At 33.4% G+C, this 19,039-nt stretch overlaps 1 protein-coding gene across 6 annotated transcripts; it reads right to left on the bottom strand.

Moving 5' to 3' along the window:
- Positions 1-239: 239 nt before the first annotated feature.
- LOC114170917 (MraZ) lies at positions 240-18,251 on the bottom strand. 6 transcript variants are annotated; one of them, XM_085667649.1, is made up of 24 exons: positions 18,014-18,251; positions 16,466-16,517; positions 15,541-16,373; positions 14,887-15,002; positions 14,154-14,362; positions 13,687-13,806; positions 13,414-13,542; positions 13,173-13,298; positions 11,364-11,419; positions 11,149-11,248; positions 10,106-10,199; positions 9,735-9,944; positions 9,205-9,529; positions 8,828-8,921; positions 7,858-7,966; positions 7,509-7,774; positions 7,266-7,390; positions 5,006-5,240; positions 3,719-3,907; positions 3,345-3,628; positions 2,329-2,536; positions 2,009-2,248; positions 1,281-1,366; positions 240-696 (listed from the first exon to the last, which is right to left on the bottom strand). In XM_085667649.1, exons 2-24 carry the CDS (start codon positions 16,469-16,471, stop codon positions 537-539), a joined length of 4,320 nt encoding a protein of 1,439 aa, XP_085523775.1. In that variant the 5' UTR covers positions 16,472-16,517; positions 18,014-18,251; the 3' UTR covers positions 240-536. The 6 variants fall into 6 exon arrangements, with proteins under 6 accessions (XP_085523775.1, XP_027912119.1, XP_085523771.1 ...); XM_028056318.2 differs by having other exon boundaries at positions 10,082-10,199; positions 18,014-18,250; XM_085667645.1 differs by having other exon boundaries at positions 10,082-10,199; positions 13,179-13,298; positions 18,014-18,250.
- Positions 18,252-19,039: the final 788 nt, after the last annotated feature.

Below are 19,039 nucleotides of genomic sequence, written 5' to 3'. Positions count from 1 at the left end.
GGATTGGACAAAGAAAAGACAAATTTATAAATAAAAGAATCAAAGGATAGCAAACAAAAGGAGGATCTGTCTTATTTGGTTAGCAATTTAGTTGTTATGGATAAAATAAAAACAAAGGATTGCAGATTTACTATTTTCTTTTAAAAGGCTTCTCTAGCATAGAAGCCGTCATGGGAAAAATAATTGCTTTAATTAAGAAAATCAAATTTACAATGAATATATAGAGAGAGAAAAGAAAGTAGTGAAGCTTCAGTAAGTTGTATTAACGGAGAAAGCGTCCCCAAAAAAAAATTAAATTAAAAAATACTAGTAAAAGGTGTCTATATCCCTTGAATCTTTGGAGATTTTTTACAAAGAAGCTAAAATGTGGTACTGTACTTCATTCTCCTGTACATCACTGAATATATTCACATGGCAAGGATGCTGCTGCTGACGCTGGCTCACAACCATGTCAAAACGAAGCACCTTTTGAACTGTTGGATTTATCAAAAATTTAGCATCCAGGTTCACGATCAAAAGCTTTTGTTTCTTTTCTATCAAAAACCAGATTCATGTGCCCAAAATGCATCTGGATCCGGACAAAATAGAGAAAAATCTTCAATTTCTAGATTCGCTATGTGCCAATTGACAAATCGAGCCTGTATCGACTTGAATAGAAAAAGGATGATAGGCAAAAGCCAACATTTATCATCATCCCTGTAAGAGAATGTAATAACCAGACTTCAAAATAAAGTTTTTATAAACAAGAAATAAATAAATAAAAAGAAACGAACAATTATCAAACCCAGCTAAAACTATTTTAGCAGCAAACGACTCCATACTAACACTATAAATGAATGACATGAATATAATCATGTGACTACATGCAATGTTGTCATGCTCTTAATATTTGCCATTGCTGTTTGTGGTTCATGTTAGTCCCTGAAAGTTTACCTATGGAGATGTTTCTTTCAGACTATTTGTTAGAATTAGCCAGGGGTTTGCACTTGTAATAAGTTTATCTATCAAATTTGGCAGGATATTATTCTTCCTCGAACAACAAAACCTCCATGGAGAGGCAGTTCAATGATGATTCATAATTCAATAGGCTATCTTGTTCAAATACAAATAAATCTGATGGCTTTATAGTATAATAGATAAGATGATAATGTTATACATTTTTTGAGTATATTTACTTTACCGCCACAGAAGTAAATTTAAACAAAAAATGTAGGTTGTTTGTGGCATACGCCATTGTTGTTTGAGATAAAATGGTGTCATTAAAAAATTGACAGCCTTACCTCTTAACATTACGGGTACTTGCTTCATCAGGGTGGTGAAAGTGGGATAGTGCATAATGAAGGAGACAACAAATAAAAGCAACTCCCTGCACACATGCCGTACACAAACAAATATTAGATACTAAAAGCTATATTTCAAATGTAAGAATTCAAAATGCCAATAATTCTATAAATGTTACAGGGCATCCAATTCTGCAATTCAAAGTAATTTTTTTGGCATTAAGGCTCTACTTTTAACGTTTGAGATGTAGAATGTATCATAATTTTGATTCTATTTCAATGCTTAAAAGGCTTAATGCAATATCCTTTTACTACAAACATCGTTTAAAATCCTCCACAATAAATTTTTAAAGGTAAATCTAATTAGTAAAACAAGAAGAATTTTTTACTGAATATAGTATTCTTCACATAAAAAATTGTTACTGTTAATAAAGCCTCATTAACAACTTCAATATTCTAAGGAATTGTATTTTAGTTACTAGAGTTTTTTTATGTCTTAACAATATTATCTGCAATTACCCCTATTCTTCTTGAAATAGAAGCACGTTACAGCTATGCATTATAAGCATGATGGGGCAATTTGCTGCGAGCAACTTATGATGAAATGCTCATTATAAACTTTCAGCTTTTTAAGGTTCAATAAGCAATGAATACATTATTGCAAGCAAGTCATTTTTTTCACTTACACATACACCATAGTTATACTAAGTAGGAAATGGAGAACTTACAATATTAAATAAAGAAGTAGCATTCCACAGTGCATATACTCGAAAAAGTGAAGCTCTTCTGGGCTCTTTACTGAATAATGCATTCACACCAGCAGGAAATGGAGAAAGTAGAGAAAGAGGAAGAATTAGCAGAACAGAAAGAAAAGCAGGAAGAGAAATCCAGTAGAACTGGAGCAACATGAGGAGAGTGACAGAAATATCTGCTAAAAGCATCAACGTAATCAGAAACTGTACAGTGTCCTGAAACAAAGATGTCATGCATTAGACAGTGTTCAATTTATAGTTGTGGACAGGTGAAACACCTAAAATAGTTTAACTACCTGACGACCAACAGGTCTAGTATTGCACAACAGGAGAGAAAGTGGGAATAGAAAGTCCCTTTTAAAGTCCAGTGATTTTAAGGTAGCATCATTTATTAGGCCGCCATTAATTCCTCCGGTTATCCTTTTAAGAGATAATGAATTACTCATGTATGGCCAACTATGCTGCAGCTGCTTAAGATTCTTTTTTCCATGTGGCACATTTTTCCTGTCATAAGTAACAAATAAATAGTCTAGGCCTAATAAAATACAGGATTTAAACAGAGTCTGAACAAATCATCATCTACGAGATATTAAGCAATATCAAGAAACAATGCAACTTGAAGGCTAAAAGTAAAGAATTAGTAAGGGTATTAATATTGTGACAGGTCAGATCGTTCTCTTTGATACCATTTGGAAGAGTGAATATATTCTCACTGATACGTAAAACTGAACTAATATAATCAGTGGGTATTAATATATGAATAGGAGAACAATTTTTACATTAAGCCAGCCTGAAAATCAGGAAGATAATTACTCCTATAACTGTTGTAGCATGAAAGACAAATTCTAATTACATCAAAACCTATTATTAATAGCATAAATCAGACAACACTAATTCTGATTAATTTCTGTATATCAAATCTCTTGATACTGTTTTCTTCCTAATTTTCAGCAATAATTCCAAATCCGAATTCAACAACAACAAATGGTTAAAACCACAATAACAGTGAAAACAAAGTGGCATACTAGTTATTGGAAACAGAAAATAAAGACAAAACATTTTCTTTACCTGATTTCTCAAATATTTTCGTAGGCCAAATGTTCATTCCAAAAATATTTTTTAACTAGTTAAAAAATTTACAAACATTCCCTTTTATATTATTTGGTTTCAATTGGCACTACTAATTCTTATAGGACAAAATAAATCCATTGTTCTCATTCCTTGCCATGTTAACAGGATTAATCAAAAGAAACCAAGGGTTACAGTCTGTATGTATAGAGCATTCGGTCAGGATCATAAATTAGTAAATTACCTCACTACTTCATCAGTGCCAACCCAAGTATCAGATTGATGCAACTCAAGAAGGGAATAATCCCCAACTGCTACCACAATACCAAGTTGATAGTATCCAGAAGCTGTTGCTTGGAACCATCCAAGCTCAATTTTAACTCCATGGAACTCAAGTTGGGGGTTTCCATGGCTGTTTATCCAATCAACAACGGGTCCTAGTGCAGTACGGATTGATCCATGCCTTACTGTTCTTAACTGAGCATTCAGTCCAGCTACCAAGCGATTCCAGACAGTTGCTGGGACATGCTGCAGATATCAAGTTTGAGATTAGAATGTCAGCTATGTATAGAGAAAACATAACTGACTAAATCCTAACAACCTTAATAATCAATATACCTGACCAAGGAGGTTTGTCAACAGTGTATCATTGTGAAGATAATAAGGTGCCATGTAGCTCCCATCCCCACCAAAAATTATGCACATGGGAAATCTCTTCTGTATAATTGACACAATGTCTAATCGCTTCTCATCACCGCCAAGAAAAAAATCGATGTACGCTACCATTAAATCTGGAGTTGTCCCAACCTGCATAATTTGTTTCTTAAATTAAAGAAACTAAAAAATGACTCTGCATAACTTAGCCAAATGGAAACATTATTTGCAAGGACATAGATTTTAATAGAAACGAGTGACAATAGAGAAGTTGAAAAGCAAACATTTATACTTCTACATAAATAAAATTAATACCGATGTTTATATCACATTCTTTTTGCTTTTGTGTGAAAATAAAGGAATGCAATCTTGTAAACATAGCATCTTCTGAACTATGATATCGTCATATTGTAACTTGTTAGATGAAATATAAAACCACTTATTCCTTCTAGGAATTCCAAATAGTTCCCAAGAAATAACCAAACAAAAACAATCCATATATTTAGTTCTACTAAAACAATTCTTATGTCTAGGGAGCATGGAATCTTAAGTTAGAAGCTGAAATATTTTATGATTAGAAATTAGAATTAAAAGAGAGTATAATACATGGCTCAAATTTCTGTTATCACACCTATGGTTGTGCCCAAAACACATACCATTTGAATATCTTTATATAAATTTAGGAATCTTTTACCATTAGGGAAGACTAGGTCTTTTGCGGTTATTTGGCTTGAATTGTTCTTTAGAAGTCTCTTTTTTAATCAAAAATAAAGAATGCTATTGCATCACTATACGGGTCACAATCCTAACCAGGTTAGCACTATAGTGTATATTAATCCTATGCAGCATTCTTAATACAAGTATATGGAAAAGGAAATACAAAAGTGGCGGAGGGGGGTTAAATCCAGACCCACTAACAAAATTTAAATTGTGTAAGCCCAAATTTATCTCCACAAAAATCATGTGAAATAAAGGGAGGAACACCATTCCACCACCTTTCCACCAAAATAAAGGGAGGAACATTTATGACTTTTAATACCAAAGGAAACTAGTCTATCAACACATCTATCTCCTTCTCTGAAAATATGACAGACGAAAATACATGTTTTAAAATCTCCATAGAGTTCATCTATCTACGCTTCGATCTCCAAGGAATCAAATCATGTTTAATCATTCTCAAACCATATGAACCGGTCTAATAAGGAATTTATGGAAATTACTCCATCATGTTAAAGGCTTTGCAAGTCAAACCTTCATCCCTTTGTACAAAGCACGTGATCGACAGGACCGTAGACAAGAATGGTCATATTCAGATTTAACATATTCCTGAAGGCGACTGATTTTGACCCTTCGCCTCCAATGCTTCCAGGACCAAGCACAAGGATATGCAACAACCGAAAGTATACTATGCACTGATCCTTCCCACCAATCATATGCAGCAACTGAGTTGATTTCATCGATAAATCTATTAAAAGCATCCTCATACCTGCATCACCATTAGAATATAATTTAATCCAAAATAAATAATAGTTAAAGTAATAAATTTGTCATGTGTTTAGATGGTAATATCAAGAGTACAACAAGATATGTTCAATAGTTAGCAAGTACGTGTGATTTTCAGTTGCATCAAATATTAATGATTTCAATCAATCTAAACTGATACAGTTAACAAGTTGGCGAAATTTTACAATACAGAAGAGTGATGATTCATATCAATATAAATGAATAGCTATTAAGTAGGAATGATTTTTCAGTTAGTGTATAACTCCATTGTATCAAATATGTTGAAAGTCCTATATAGACTAGAGATGAGGCCAGTTCACAATATATAAGTGGATGCAAACCTCACCTTACAAGCCAGTTTTGTAAGGTTAAGTTAGGCTTAAAGTTTACTTTTTAACATAGTATGAGTTAGAGCCTATCCTAATTGTTGTTTGTTGAGTCTATTGTTCCACCTGCTGAACAATTCATCACTGTCTAGTCCCATGCACGAGATATATATGTCTCGGCGTGAGGAGAGGTGTGTTGGAAGTTCCACATCGACTAGAGATGAGGCCACTATACAATATATAAGTGGATATAAACATCTCTTTACAAGTCGGTTTTGTGTGATTAAGTTAGACTTAAAATTCACTTCTTAACAAAATATGTTGGAGATCAGTACTATTAATCAGAATCGGTTGGATATCAGCACATATCAATCAGAATCATCAAATCCAAAATTGTAAAGCCCATAATAGGATTTAATGTAAATAAAATCAGTTTTATTTCCTTATTTAGGGACAGCTCTTATAGGGAGATATATTTCCCTGATTTTCAGGGATAGATTAGTGTAAAGGTTTACTCCCTTATTTTCTACTTATACCTTTCTTTTGTATTTTTCCCAAATCAATATACATCATATTATCCATAGAACTGTTACTGCTATCATTTTGTTTGTTATTATAGAATTGTATATGGTCTAAATGTATTGTGTGTATAATGCAAAGCACACAATATGTATTCATACTATTGAGTAGAATTAATTACAATAAAGACACATAATAATATGGAATCAATCACCCTAATTTACGAGATTATGTAACGGTTGATTTCCTAGATATCTGTAACCGCTAATTATATTTTAACACTCTCCCTCAAGCTAGAGCATATATGTCATATGCACGAAGCTTGTTACAAATGTACTCAATCCGAGAGCCTCTAAGGGACTTGGTGAATACGTCAGCTAGCTGATTGCTAGAGTTGACAAAATCAGTAGTGGTTTCTTCAGAGAGTACCTTTTCTCTAACAAAGTGACAATCAATTTCAATGTGTTTGGTTCTTTATGGAAGACCGAGTGTGATGCAATGTGAAGTGCAGCTTGGTTGTCACAAATAAGCTTTGTTTCATGGATGTCCCCTATTTTAGTTGTAGTAGTAGTTGCCTAAGCCACGTAAGCTCACAAGCCTAAGCTAGTATTACACTCTAGGACAAAACACATGGAACTTGATGTGTTTTTTGTTCAAGAGAAGGTTGTCACCAAGCAACTGGTGGTACAGCACATTACTGCTAGATTTTGTTTTCTTAAGGACAAACTCCATGTAACAGAGCATTCTTTGGTTTCTCAATCATCTTGAGTTTGCAGTGGGGATCTGAGTCTATAACTGCACTGTATCAAATAAAACTGTCACCGTTATTATAGTAGACCGTTATCAGTTTTCTGTAACTGATTTAGTTAGTTAGTTAGTTAGTTGTCCATTACAGCTGTTGTGATCAATTGGTTACAACTGTTTAACCATTAATTCTGTGTATATGTAGTGGTCGTTACAAAAACTTCGATATCCTTTTGTACATTGAATCAACATGTACTATTCATATCTACTCAATATTCAGGAATACAGTAGATCAATGATTTAAGCTAAAATAATTACGCTTCCAGTATTTATCACTACACAACCACACATATAAAGCAATATGACTTCAGGATCCACAACATGCATGTATGCATAATTCATTATGTAGTTGCTCTTACACAATCTCAATTATAGCATGAGGAGGTGAATAAGGAAGATGCCAGGGTTCTCTAAAAGTATTAGGGCCCATAAAGTACACTCTGTGTACATGACTTTGAGTCTCTTCAGCTCTAGCTCCACGAACCTGGTTTTCGAACAACAAAGATATAATGCATCCAATAGTTTCAGAGTCATGTGTTAAGGCTCAATTAATACTGAGAAAGAACTAATTAGCAGACGAAATTTTCTCCTCAGAATAATACCTCGGAGAGGGAAAGAAGATATGGAAAACGGTGATGATTACGGTGTTCAATTGAACTTGAACTATGATATGAACCAGAACCGATCAACTTGATTCTCAAAGTACTTAGTAGCAGAGCCAAGATCAATAAAATGAATGATAACATTACTGAAAAAGGCCAGGGACCCCAAAATGTATAAATGAGCTCCTCTAGAGGTGTATAGCAATTTGGCATCCGATATTTGTCTGATATGCATTTATATGGACAAGACCGTTCTGTAACACCCCCTGAAATGAAAAGAACCATCCTAAAAGTTTGAGATATAACATAATGTTAGGCCTGTATAGCAAAGTCATATCATCAAAAATACCTCGTTTATATATGAAATTTGCACGATTTGGAAGAAGATCAAGAGGACAAGGAATGCAAAGATCTTCCTCAGAACCATCAACATCTTTATAGGAACCAATAGGACATTCCTGTAAAATCACTTGCACAGTTTAACAAATTTTCAGAAAGTAAGCACCCAGTGCAGGTGGAAGAACTATTAGATTTGTGACAGATCAGACAGCTTAAATTCAGTAAATTTTAGAATACAATATGTATGTGACAGTTAACCGAGTCTCTTTCCAATATGTTTTGGGAACAAACATCAGGAAAGAGCTCTAGCTAGATCTAGGAGATGACGATTCTTCCTTTTTATGTAACCCTGTTTTGTTATGGAGTGTTAACACATGTTAGTTCATGAATAATACTATTAAGAAACAAAAATTTGGAGAATAGATGATTCACATATTTAGTATCATTAACGAACCTAATTCTTTTGATGTTTTTTCCAAATTGATTTTTGACCAAATGGAAAAATTAACAAAGATTTGAAATACATGTCAAATCACCAATCCCTTTGCATATTGCTCGTTTAAAAAAAGGATCCCTTATATAGCTAGTGTGTAGATGGGGAAAGGGGTCACAGTGTTGGAGATCATGACCAAAAGAGAGAATGGAATTACCCACAGGGTAACTGACTGCTGAATTGGGAATAAAGAGGGTAGCAAGAGAGTAATTCAGTTTTAGTGGGTGTAGATTGGGTAATAATTATGAGGGGGAGACTAGGCTAGGACATCAAGGAGACTTAACACTCTAATTAACTAGTCTATTCTTCTTACCTGTTCTGTAATTCTTTCATTAAGCAGATTAAAGGTAAGGTTATAACCATGATACATGCCAGAAATCTGCTGCAGTGAATCTTCATCTCTCTATGATTGGTAAATATCTCTAACATTCTAAGAAAATCCAAGAATGCGAAGGAAAAAAAACAAGAAAAAACTACAGGAGCAAACCTCGCAGAAAATTCCATAAAGACCTTTAGGGCATGCTTTCCCAGTTATCGTACCCTCTTGTCCATGATGACCATCATTGTCCCCCGCACCTCCACTGTTTAAAATCATATGAAGAAAGAGATGATGTTCCTCAGCAAAGTTTATTAAAAGAAAGTGTAAGTAACCATTTTACCCTGATGCTGATTAAATTATTCACAATGACCATGTTTCAACTTTCAAGTTCCTTAAAAGTGAGCCCAGAATTTGGTCCTCCAAAATTATACCACCACAATAGTCCTCTAACTACATGGAAATAGCATTTGGCCCAAGAAATAACAGTAATAATCTATTATGTTCCCCAATTCTACAGTCATTAATAGAGACATGATTATACATACCTGTTATTCATGGTGCCAATAATACTTGCAACAGGAACATATTCTTCCTCCACACCAATCTTTGACCAATGAAAATGGATTCTACCTCCACCTCCACCACCACCACCAACAGGGCCACCATTGCCCCCAACAACAGACAAGGATGAATTCTCCAAGAGCCTAAGTTCTTGAAGGAATAGAAGGACTGTTCCACCAGAACCTCCACCTAGACCCCCCACTAAAGAACCATCACTGCTTGTTATTGATTTGCTAAAGCTTTCACCATCAGCCCTCAAGGTTCCATATAGGTCAAGTCTCAAAAGTGGCCACTGAATGGATCCCATCACTAGACAAGATTAAACAAAAATTAAGTGATCAGAGAATATAACAAAAAACAAAAAAAAATAGGCATTTGCCTTTGTATAATGAATAGAGGCACCAGCAGATATAGCATTTGTAGCCATCATCATCCATGTGAATAAGCCAGAAATAAATTTGAAGAATCCTTTACATGAAACATAAAAAGTCAAGTTACGTATTAAACTAATTACCAATCATCCCGCCTCCAACAACATGCCCATATGACTCATTTGGGCCCTCAGTTCCGCTGCCCAGTTCACATGGAAGAATAGCATTTCCATAGTCATTACCACCAATACTTTCTCTCCCATTGAAATATCCAGATCCTCCTTTTCCACCATGCCCAGCACCACCACCAGCTCCATTCAAAAAGTTTCCTTTACCAATACCTTCAGTGCAACCTGGAAAAGGTCCCTATCTAATCAAAATCTTAATACTATCCTTTCGTGGTAATTAGCATTTTTACAACCTAAGTAAACATTTTTAATTAGAACAGAAATGTATAGAAAAAAAAAAATCTCTTCAACATTTTAATTACCTAATTCAGATGCAGTAATCATACCATCTGTATCAACAATCACAGTTCGAGCCCTGTGAATGTGAATTATGCTTCCCATCATAATGCCATTTACAAGAAGATCCTCAACACGACATATCTGCAAAAAAATTCATAAGAATTCGCCATGATATTCAACTATAACAGCAATATTTTGCATTTATGTCGACCCGATCACAAAATTCCCAATAAAAGTAGATTGAATTAGAAATAGTGGCAATGATACAAAGATGTTATTTCATGCAATAAAACTCAGAACTTGCATTAAATGCAAAATATATGGGTGGGATTAAAATTAGTTCCAACTTAATTCCAAGAGTGTAAAAACATAAGAAAATATATTAATTTTTTAAAATTAAATACATCTAAAAGTAGCACTTTTTACTATAACTACACAAAGGTTGTACCTTGGTCTATTAGAGGTCGTTGGAGGAAATGCATTAAGTTTTGTAGTGGAATTGATTTTAAGGTAACCCACTTTCCGAGAAGGAAATTGTTAAATATAGTGAAAAATTATGTATGGGATTAATCTCCCTCGTGTAGAAAATACACATAGGGTACTTTATTTATAATAAAGGGAATATGGACTAAGCCAAACATACAAATAAAGAATAATAACAAAGCATAAGAAGATAAGTTACATAAGATAAAAATGACTACATGATATCTAATAATCTAATATATCTAATAGAAATCATTGTGTTGATAAGATGGCGAGTTTAGGCCTTTCTTCTGGAGAAGTGTTTAAATGGTATACGGTTATGCCAACTTTTATAAGTTTGGACTTTTATTATAATAGGTTTCTTTTTTTTATGTATAGAGTTTCTTAGCTTGTGTATAGCTTTATAGTTGGCCCGCTTTTTGTTCATGGGTTTTGGTTGGGTCTACCCATGAGTTCTTTTGTATCTTCTTTTTGTTTTTGATGATATTTTCATGTGATGGCAAATAATGGATGTTCTTGGGGTGTCAACCTAGCTAAGATGCCAAGGATTATACTAACGCCTAGCATGAGTTTTATAAAAAAAAACAAAAACAAAAACAAAGCTTACTTGTAGTGAGAACGAGAGTGTATAATTGACATGACAATCGTCAGGTGGCGTTATCAAATCCATTGGACATCTCTGCGTGTCACAAAGATGTTTTGTCACCCTACAAACATAATTATAAAAAAAAAAAAAAATAGGATTAAATTTAGAGTTTCCCAACAGGCCAGACAGAAACTGTTTTAGTCAAGCAATGCAACCTAGAAAGTGATCATACTTACATGCCTCTACTAGCGTCATCATCCAAAGGAGCTTGAAGTAAAGAACCTAGACCAACCTGTCGCAAGAGCAACACTGTCAATTGAAATGCTGCATCCAAATGCAACTTCAAAGGGGAAAATTCATGAATTTGAGAAACAGTGACATAACACAAATTTGTCTTGGTCTGAAGGAATTTAGATACAATGAGATATTACAAAGGCAGCAAGACTTCCCAGGAGATATGATGCAGATTTGGTTTACTTGACGTTTATGTATTTATATCAGATTTTATTTGAATCTATGAAGAAAGCCTATTTTTTCAGAGATCTGCTGTAAATTATGTAATTAGGATCATACTTTAGATATAGCTTAATTCTTTCAATTTTTTGGTTTTAACTTGTATATATATATATATATATATATATATATATATATATATATATATACATTCATGTATAATTATTAAAGTTTAAATCAATGACTGATCAAAACAAAACACATTCTTTAGTCATTACTTCTAATTTAAAGTTGGGATATAAAACTTGTTGAGAATATCAATTAGAGATACAACTAAAGTAGTACTTATAATGTTTGGATAATTCTCATGTTACATACTGGTTTAAAGGAGTTAACTTAGACCTCAAGACAAAATTATATGACGGTATCAGAATTTATCTTAAATTCATCACCAAGACACCCATGCTTATCTATGCTCTACACACCTAATCCTAAGCATGAGATGATGTTATTATTGGACCACCTACACTGATCCACACTTCAAAAAACTCACATGTCCATTTAGGGTATTGTTTGACTCGTTAGGGTGGGGTTGAGATCCTATATCAAATAAAGATATGGTCATTCTAGTCCTCATAACCAGAATACTCCATAAAACCGACCAACCCATAAAACAGGATGGAATCGAGTAACAAAAATTGAAGATAATAACTATAATTAAAAAATTGAAAATAATAAACTATAACTGAAAACAATATCCATCATTAGAAAAATGGAAAATAAAAAATGAAAGTAATATTATTTTATTAAAATTTATATATCAAATCACTATATTTAATAATTCAAATCAATTTCATTCATGTGACTAAAATTTAAAAAATACATATTTTATTCGAGATCCCACATCTACTATAGATATGGTCAAATTATAATATATAATGCAGACATATACTTCCAAGTCATTTTTGTAAGATTGAGAATTTTAACTTTTAAATTTAGAATTATTTTTTTCTTTATTTATTTTCTTTTAAATTAGGCTAAAGTGACCCATTGACCTGATATAAGGCCTGGATAGTCCACAAATTACTAGCCAATTTGTAGGGTTGAGTTAAGTCATGAGCTCAAGTTACAAGATGGTATCATTATCTGTCCTATATATGTTATTAGGCCACCCACATCTGCCTACACTCCACTAGATATCTATTCCTAGGCACAAGAGGTTCTGTTGTTGGACCACCCACATTTGTCCACACTCTAGATATTCAATCCTAGACATAAGAGATTGCTGAAATCTCACATTGATCAAAATTATCAATATAGTCCTACCAAGGCTTAAGCATCCTCATCTTATAAGTTAGTTTTTGTGGGATTGAGTTAGATTCTAAGTCTGAATTCTGAGATAACCAAATTGTAAACAAAAATCTGTCGAAGAGTAAAACCATCTAGATATTTTCTTCCACTCACAGCACTTCAATCAACTTTTGATATTATCATCCCTTGCTTAAGGGAGAGTCCTAAAAATCATTTAAATCTTTTATAACCACTTCAAAAAGTATAAAAACTACAAAAGTCCTTGTAAAGATAATGCTTACAGTTACATTATAGAACAGAGACAAGGATAATCGCTCGCCTTTGATAGCATCGCCTTCACCAGTCAATTGTAGTAGTCCTTGACCATATAAAGCCAAGTTTGAATTTGAACTAATGACAGAATTTTGCTGTGAAGGAAAGAAACTAGTATTATAATGGAAGTTCCAAACCACCAGGAACAAAATATGGTTATATAACCAAGAATTGTGCGTAACTTCAAATAAATAATAAAGAGTATTATACCCTTAAAACAGCAAGATTTCTCACTTCAAGCACTGAAGCAGTCACAACTGTAGTTTCACCACCATCAATTTGCATTGTGGAGTTCCACATGAGTAGCATTTTAACAGAAACTCTAAATGCACCAAAAACCTTCATATATTAAAGGCAAAATTGTCATATTACATGTTGATACTACAACTCAAACAAATAGTAGTTCAAAATAATTGACACATATATGAATTGATAACGGAACTAAAGTTATAACAGAAAAATACATTAAATCACAAAACATACCTTTATGATAGAATCACTCAATAAAAGCTCTTCTGCAACAAGCTCAAACTCAGAAATTGGATAATCAGACAACCCAAAGATTAAGCTTCCTCCACTGTATACACTAATTTGGCCTCTAACCTTCATAATTAGAGAATTCAAACAAATATCAACCATTTGGCTCCAATGGTTAAACATAGCAATGACTAGTATAGAAAATAAAAAAATATATCAATGAAATTGTTTTCAAAGACAAAAGATAATGTAATATCACAAGAAAAAAAATTCAGGCGATATTTTTCTTAATAATTTGTGCAATAAAACTATTGCTACAAAATGCTTTAGCAGATCAGAACAGTCATGAGCTTAAGCACTCTATCATATAAAGAATTTTCTAAGGCACGAGAAATATTAAAAAGGTAATGAAATGGTGACTCTGTGATCATGATTGTTTGTGGGTATAGTACGTAATGAATGTAATTCTCTACCTGGACTCTGGACCACACAAGCGGAACCAACACTTTTGCATTATTTTCCACATAAACATTTGACCATAAAGGGCTGGTTGAGAAGTCAAGCAAAGGAGTCTCAGTTTCTGTTGTGACATTATCATTGCTAACTTTCAAACTCAGTAAATGTGCATTGAAATATGTTCCAGCTGCTCCAGAATTCCCAGGACAGCCAATACTCAAACCTCCTGTCACAACAATTGCATGTATTATGTATAAGCTCCTTCTTGTTATCCAGATGAAGAAAAACAGCACCCTTGCAGGTTACTTGAGTTGAAAATTTTGAAGATACAACGATGTCAACCAAAAATACTTTATTAAAAGAACATAAATTATCAAATGCATATTCTCACCACCACCAAAAAATTTAAACTGTGTGCCTGTAATCAGGAATAATGACAGATAGATTCCAAAATCTAAATCAGGAGAACAATTTTCCAAAACATAAAATTCTTTAGTAAATCTGAGAAGTTGGGAGGTTTCCTAGTTGAATAGGTTCTGGACACTATCTTTTAAAGTAATAACAAAAACAGGAAAGGTTTGCTTATGTTCGCACTGAAAAGTGAAAACCTTTATTTGTTCGAAAAAAGATTTTAATTTTTTGTGCTTCGATTTACATAATTTGACCTTAACACCCTTACGGTAGAATAAAAGATTAAGCAGGAGTCATCATTGGTATAATTACCATGTACAGGTGTGAAATAGAACTAACCATGAACCGTAACATTTAAATCTTCTTGTATGCTATAACAATCCAGCGATATTCTTCCTCCACCCCCTCCACCCCATCCTCTCCCACCAGCGGCACTGATGGTACCATACCCCTTCCTACACTCCACAAAAAATAAAGTTGAAAAGAAAAGTTACTAGCACAATTCACTATATAACATGTATTAGTTCCCCACAAAACCTTCAATACAGATATGGCACTTTCAAAAACTGGAAAAAACTCAAACCTTCATCAAGAACAAGACATTTCCAAAAAACATCCACATTCTTCGAAAGAAAAAGATTACTACCTCTGCAATTGTAATTGACCATACCAAATGCCAAGACAGATCCATCTAAATAGAATATTAAGCACTATGCCATCATCAACAAAAGCTACAAATCTCTGCCATCAATATCATTTAAAAGTATTACCAACATTTGCTATTTTCTCATCATCTAAACTTCGAAAACACTTTACATGTAAAAAAACTATTAGCTATGATGTTGTAGCAGTTCGTAGAAGTGACTTAAATGCCAAAAATAAACAGCATTTCTCTCTTCAAATAATAGCTATGGCCCCCTAAACAGTCATTTGGAAGTCGTCAAATGAAAAAACATGTATAAGTTTATAGACTAACAAGCAGATCATACTCACAGCTTCACGGCATGAACCAATATACTTCCACCAGAACCACCTCCCCCATTAGAACCTCCATCTCCTCCTTCTGCAATAATAGATCCATTTACATATAAAGTGTCCTTCACTAGAAGCTTTACACGTCCTCCACCATTCCCTCCATATTGTTTTATATTAGATTTTCCACCACCCTTGCTCCCGTAACTCCATGGTTCAGACAATGTAGACCAAGCATAAACATCACCACCCCAGTTTGTCTTATTATTTTTTAAACAAGATGCACCACGCCCACCATGGCCTCCACCAGCTCCGTCACTGCCAACAGGAGTGCCACTAGTTTGGGAAGGTGGTAACCCACCTAAAGATGATGAGTCTATATAAGAACTGTATTCCATAGTCAGATTGGCTGAAGATAAAACCACAGAACCAGCAACAATAGATGCATTTTGACCAAGTTTAATGTTGCCAGACACATTTACTGATATCATGCACCCTTCCACAGGGCATAAAAGCGACACATCAGAAAGTAGCTCCAGGTTTCCAACACCATAAATGTTAATATCAGATTTTAAATAATGAGTTGAGCTTAGCAAGCATGTGGTATTAAAAGATCCTACACCTTCCAAGTCCTCGCAAGAGACTAAAACATTCAATGGGGATGACAAAGTTGATGTGTCAACAAATGCAGAATCATGGAGTTGAGAATCATCTAGCACAAGTGACTCAGAATAACCCAACCACCTCGCTAAGCCAGTACTCCTATTCAGGTGCTGTCCTGAACTAAGAGAAATACAATATACATGAAGATATCCCAAAAGAATGCAGCACCAGAGGTTCCAATGCATCACCACCTATGCCAAGTATTCATCAGTAGAAATCAGAATAAATGTAAAATTTCAACCGCTCAATGAAAAGTACCTAGGAATTTAATTCAGAAAGCTACCTCCATAGGGATTGATCCTGAAGGAAATCACTCTTATACATTTATTCTGCAACTAAATACAAAAGAGATATCAAAAATAAGAAAAAACAAGAAGGTTAGAGTACCACCTTAGCTTATATGTTTTCACTCATTAAGGACTTCATGTAGAAGATATGTATCATGAAAGAGATAAATTGGGATGTGAAGCTAGTAAAAGTTGAAGTTAAATTCTTAATGTTCACAAAGGAAATTATATCATACTTCAAAAAATTCACTGCTAACTTTTCCGATTAAGAAATTTGCAAGCAAACCATGAAATAAATAACACATGAAAAATGAGAAAGGATATTACTCTACTTCAGCCTTTTAAATTATAAGAGTGTGAGTGGCTCAATCTAATGTGTTTAGTAAAGAAAATCCCTCCTCTACAAGTTTTCATTAAATCTGTATATCATATATATCTAAAATTTATAAACAAGAAAGCACTGTGGACAATGATTCCAAAATAAAGGAATACGATGCACAGAGAGAGAGTAAGAGGGGGGACACTAGTCAATTTGATAGTTACGCTAAAATGCATAAAATGCGACAAGGGTAATATAGTAGTATATATAAAACAGTAAACAACAAATCATAATTTGAGTGACTAAAATCCAATTTAACTATTGTAACCATTATAAATTCTGGAAAACCTAAACTAAAAGGCATCACATTGCTGCAAGGTTTTGATAGCAAAAATGGCCTTTATCAACTAAAATCTACAACATAGGAACCAAATATTTAAACCTAATTATAATTCATGCTGTCAGTCTGTCGTGTATCTTAAACCTATCACCAACCTTATTTTTTCCACAAAAACTAGCATAATATTATCTTCATCACAACATAGATAAGTGCAGTTAATTACTTCAGACTGCACTGTCCCCGTAAAAAAAAAATGTTTCCATGTGTGACCAACACCATCAGTCTTCAACATTAATTAAGATTAAAACACACTATACATTAAACACTCTACTGTTTATTAACATCTGATATGGCAAATTATTTCTAGAGGAATATAAAAGTGAACATCATCAGCAACATATTCGAAAGCCTTATGTTACACAACACAAGCATGCATGTTCTGACAACCTAGCGTGTCATTTTCCAAGCTATAAATACCTCAACGCCATAATATTTTCTTAACTTGCACACTTTCCATTACCTCCGAATCCTCACAATTCCAAAGAATTACAGACAACACATTCACAGTCATCTAAACCGCTTTGAATCAGTGTAAAAAGCCGTACCGCAGTGAAATTCAACTCCAGTAGCGAAACTCGATGACGAATCCGTTAACAGAAACACAATCTCTAACAACACAACTCATGCAATGCTTTCCGAATTAACTAAAAAGGAAAAAAGGCACAATAAAACCTATTTCTAAACCTATCAATCAATCAGTAATCGAGAACGATGGAGAAATTAAAAGAAGAAAATGCAGAGATGAGAGAATCGGGAATGGAAAAAGAAAAATCGCAGAAGAGGTGAAAAAGTGAGAGTGATGTAGTGAAAATGGAGTGAACTAACCGTGGAGGTAGAAGAGTGAGGAAGAAAATGAGTAGGAGAGTGAATCTTTGAGGGTTGAATTATGGTAACAGTTGATGGTCTAAGTCAGAACATGGCGTCTTTGTGGCATCTTTTGCTTTTACTTTGTTGCTTTTGTTTGGTTAATAATAATAAATAATAATAATAAAAAATGAGAGGCAAAATTTACAGTGGAAGCTGCTTTAGGTGCGGGGAGAGGAGAAAAAGTCTGTACGAGTCCAACCTACGTTTATGTAAGAGCTGGATTCTGACCTCTGATAAACACTCACGCCAGTTTTTTCTGAATGATTGCACCTAACTCTTCATCTACCCTCTCTTTTCCTCTTAATTTCCATAATACCCCCACTTTTTAAATTAAATCATGTTGAAATTTATTTCTAAATAATTTCCTAAGTACTTAAACATACTAAAACTCTGCTTTACTTAATAATACGTGATTAACTTCTGTGAACACACTGAAGTTTTTTTTATGAATTATACTTCTATGTATATATAGTGTTTTGTGCTTTACTTTTTCATTTTGTCTTAAATATAGTTTAACTAATTTAAGTGAGTTGTAAAAAAATGTATTACAGGTATAAAAAAATTCTGGTCAAAGGAATGTAATTTAACCGAAATTGTTTTTGCGGACCTATTAGATATAAATGTAAGAAAAGTACACTATCATCAATCAACTATAAATCATTGTAATAAAATTTTAAAAATCCTTATTATAAAATTATAAAAAAAAAACTATTATATTATGTTGTGTGAACAAATAACTATATGAAAAGTTATTCGTTGTTGTTTGTCAGTAGTTAAAGATTATTGGTAATATAATTTTAAAATTAATTATTATCATGTGATAATATATGAGATTGTGGCTTAAAATGCGTACATTATCTTTCTTAATATAATATAATATATATATATATATATATATATATATATATTTGGAAATATCACGTGTATTTTTCTTTCTACCAAAATTAGAGTAACTTCCAGGAGTTGGCTCTTACGTTGTGTTTA

This window comes from Vigna unguiculata, chromosome 2 (genome assembly GCF_037176805.1).
Source record: "Vigna unguiculata cultivar grain cowpea cultivar isolate G323 ecotype 2 chromosome 2, ASM3717680v1, whole genome shotgun sequence".
NCBI classification, from domain to species: domain Eukaryota; kingdom Viridiplantae; phylum Streptophyta; class Magnoliopsida; order Fabales; family Fabaceae; genus Vigna; species Vigna unguiculata.
Note: the sequence above shows the minus strand (reverse complement) of the source record. Positions and strands in the feature narration are given on the sequence as shown.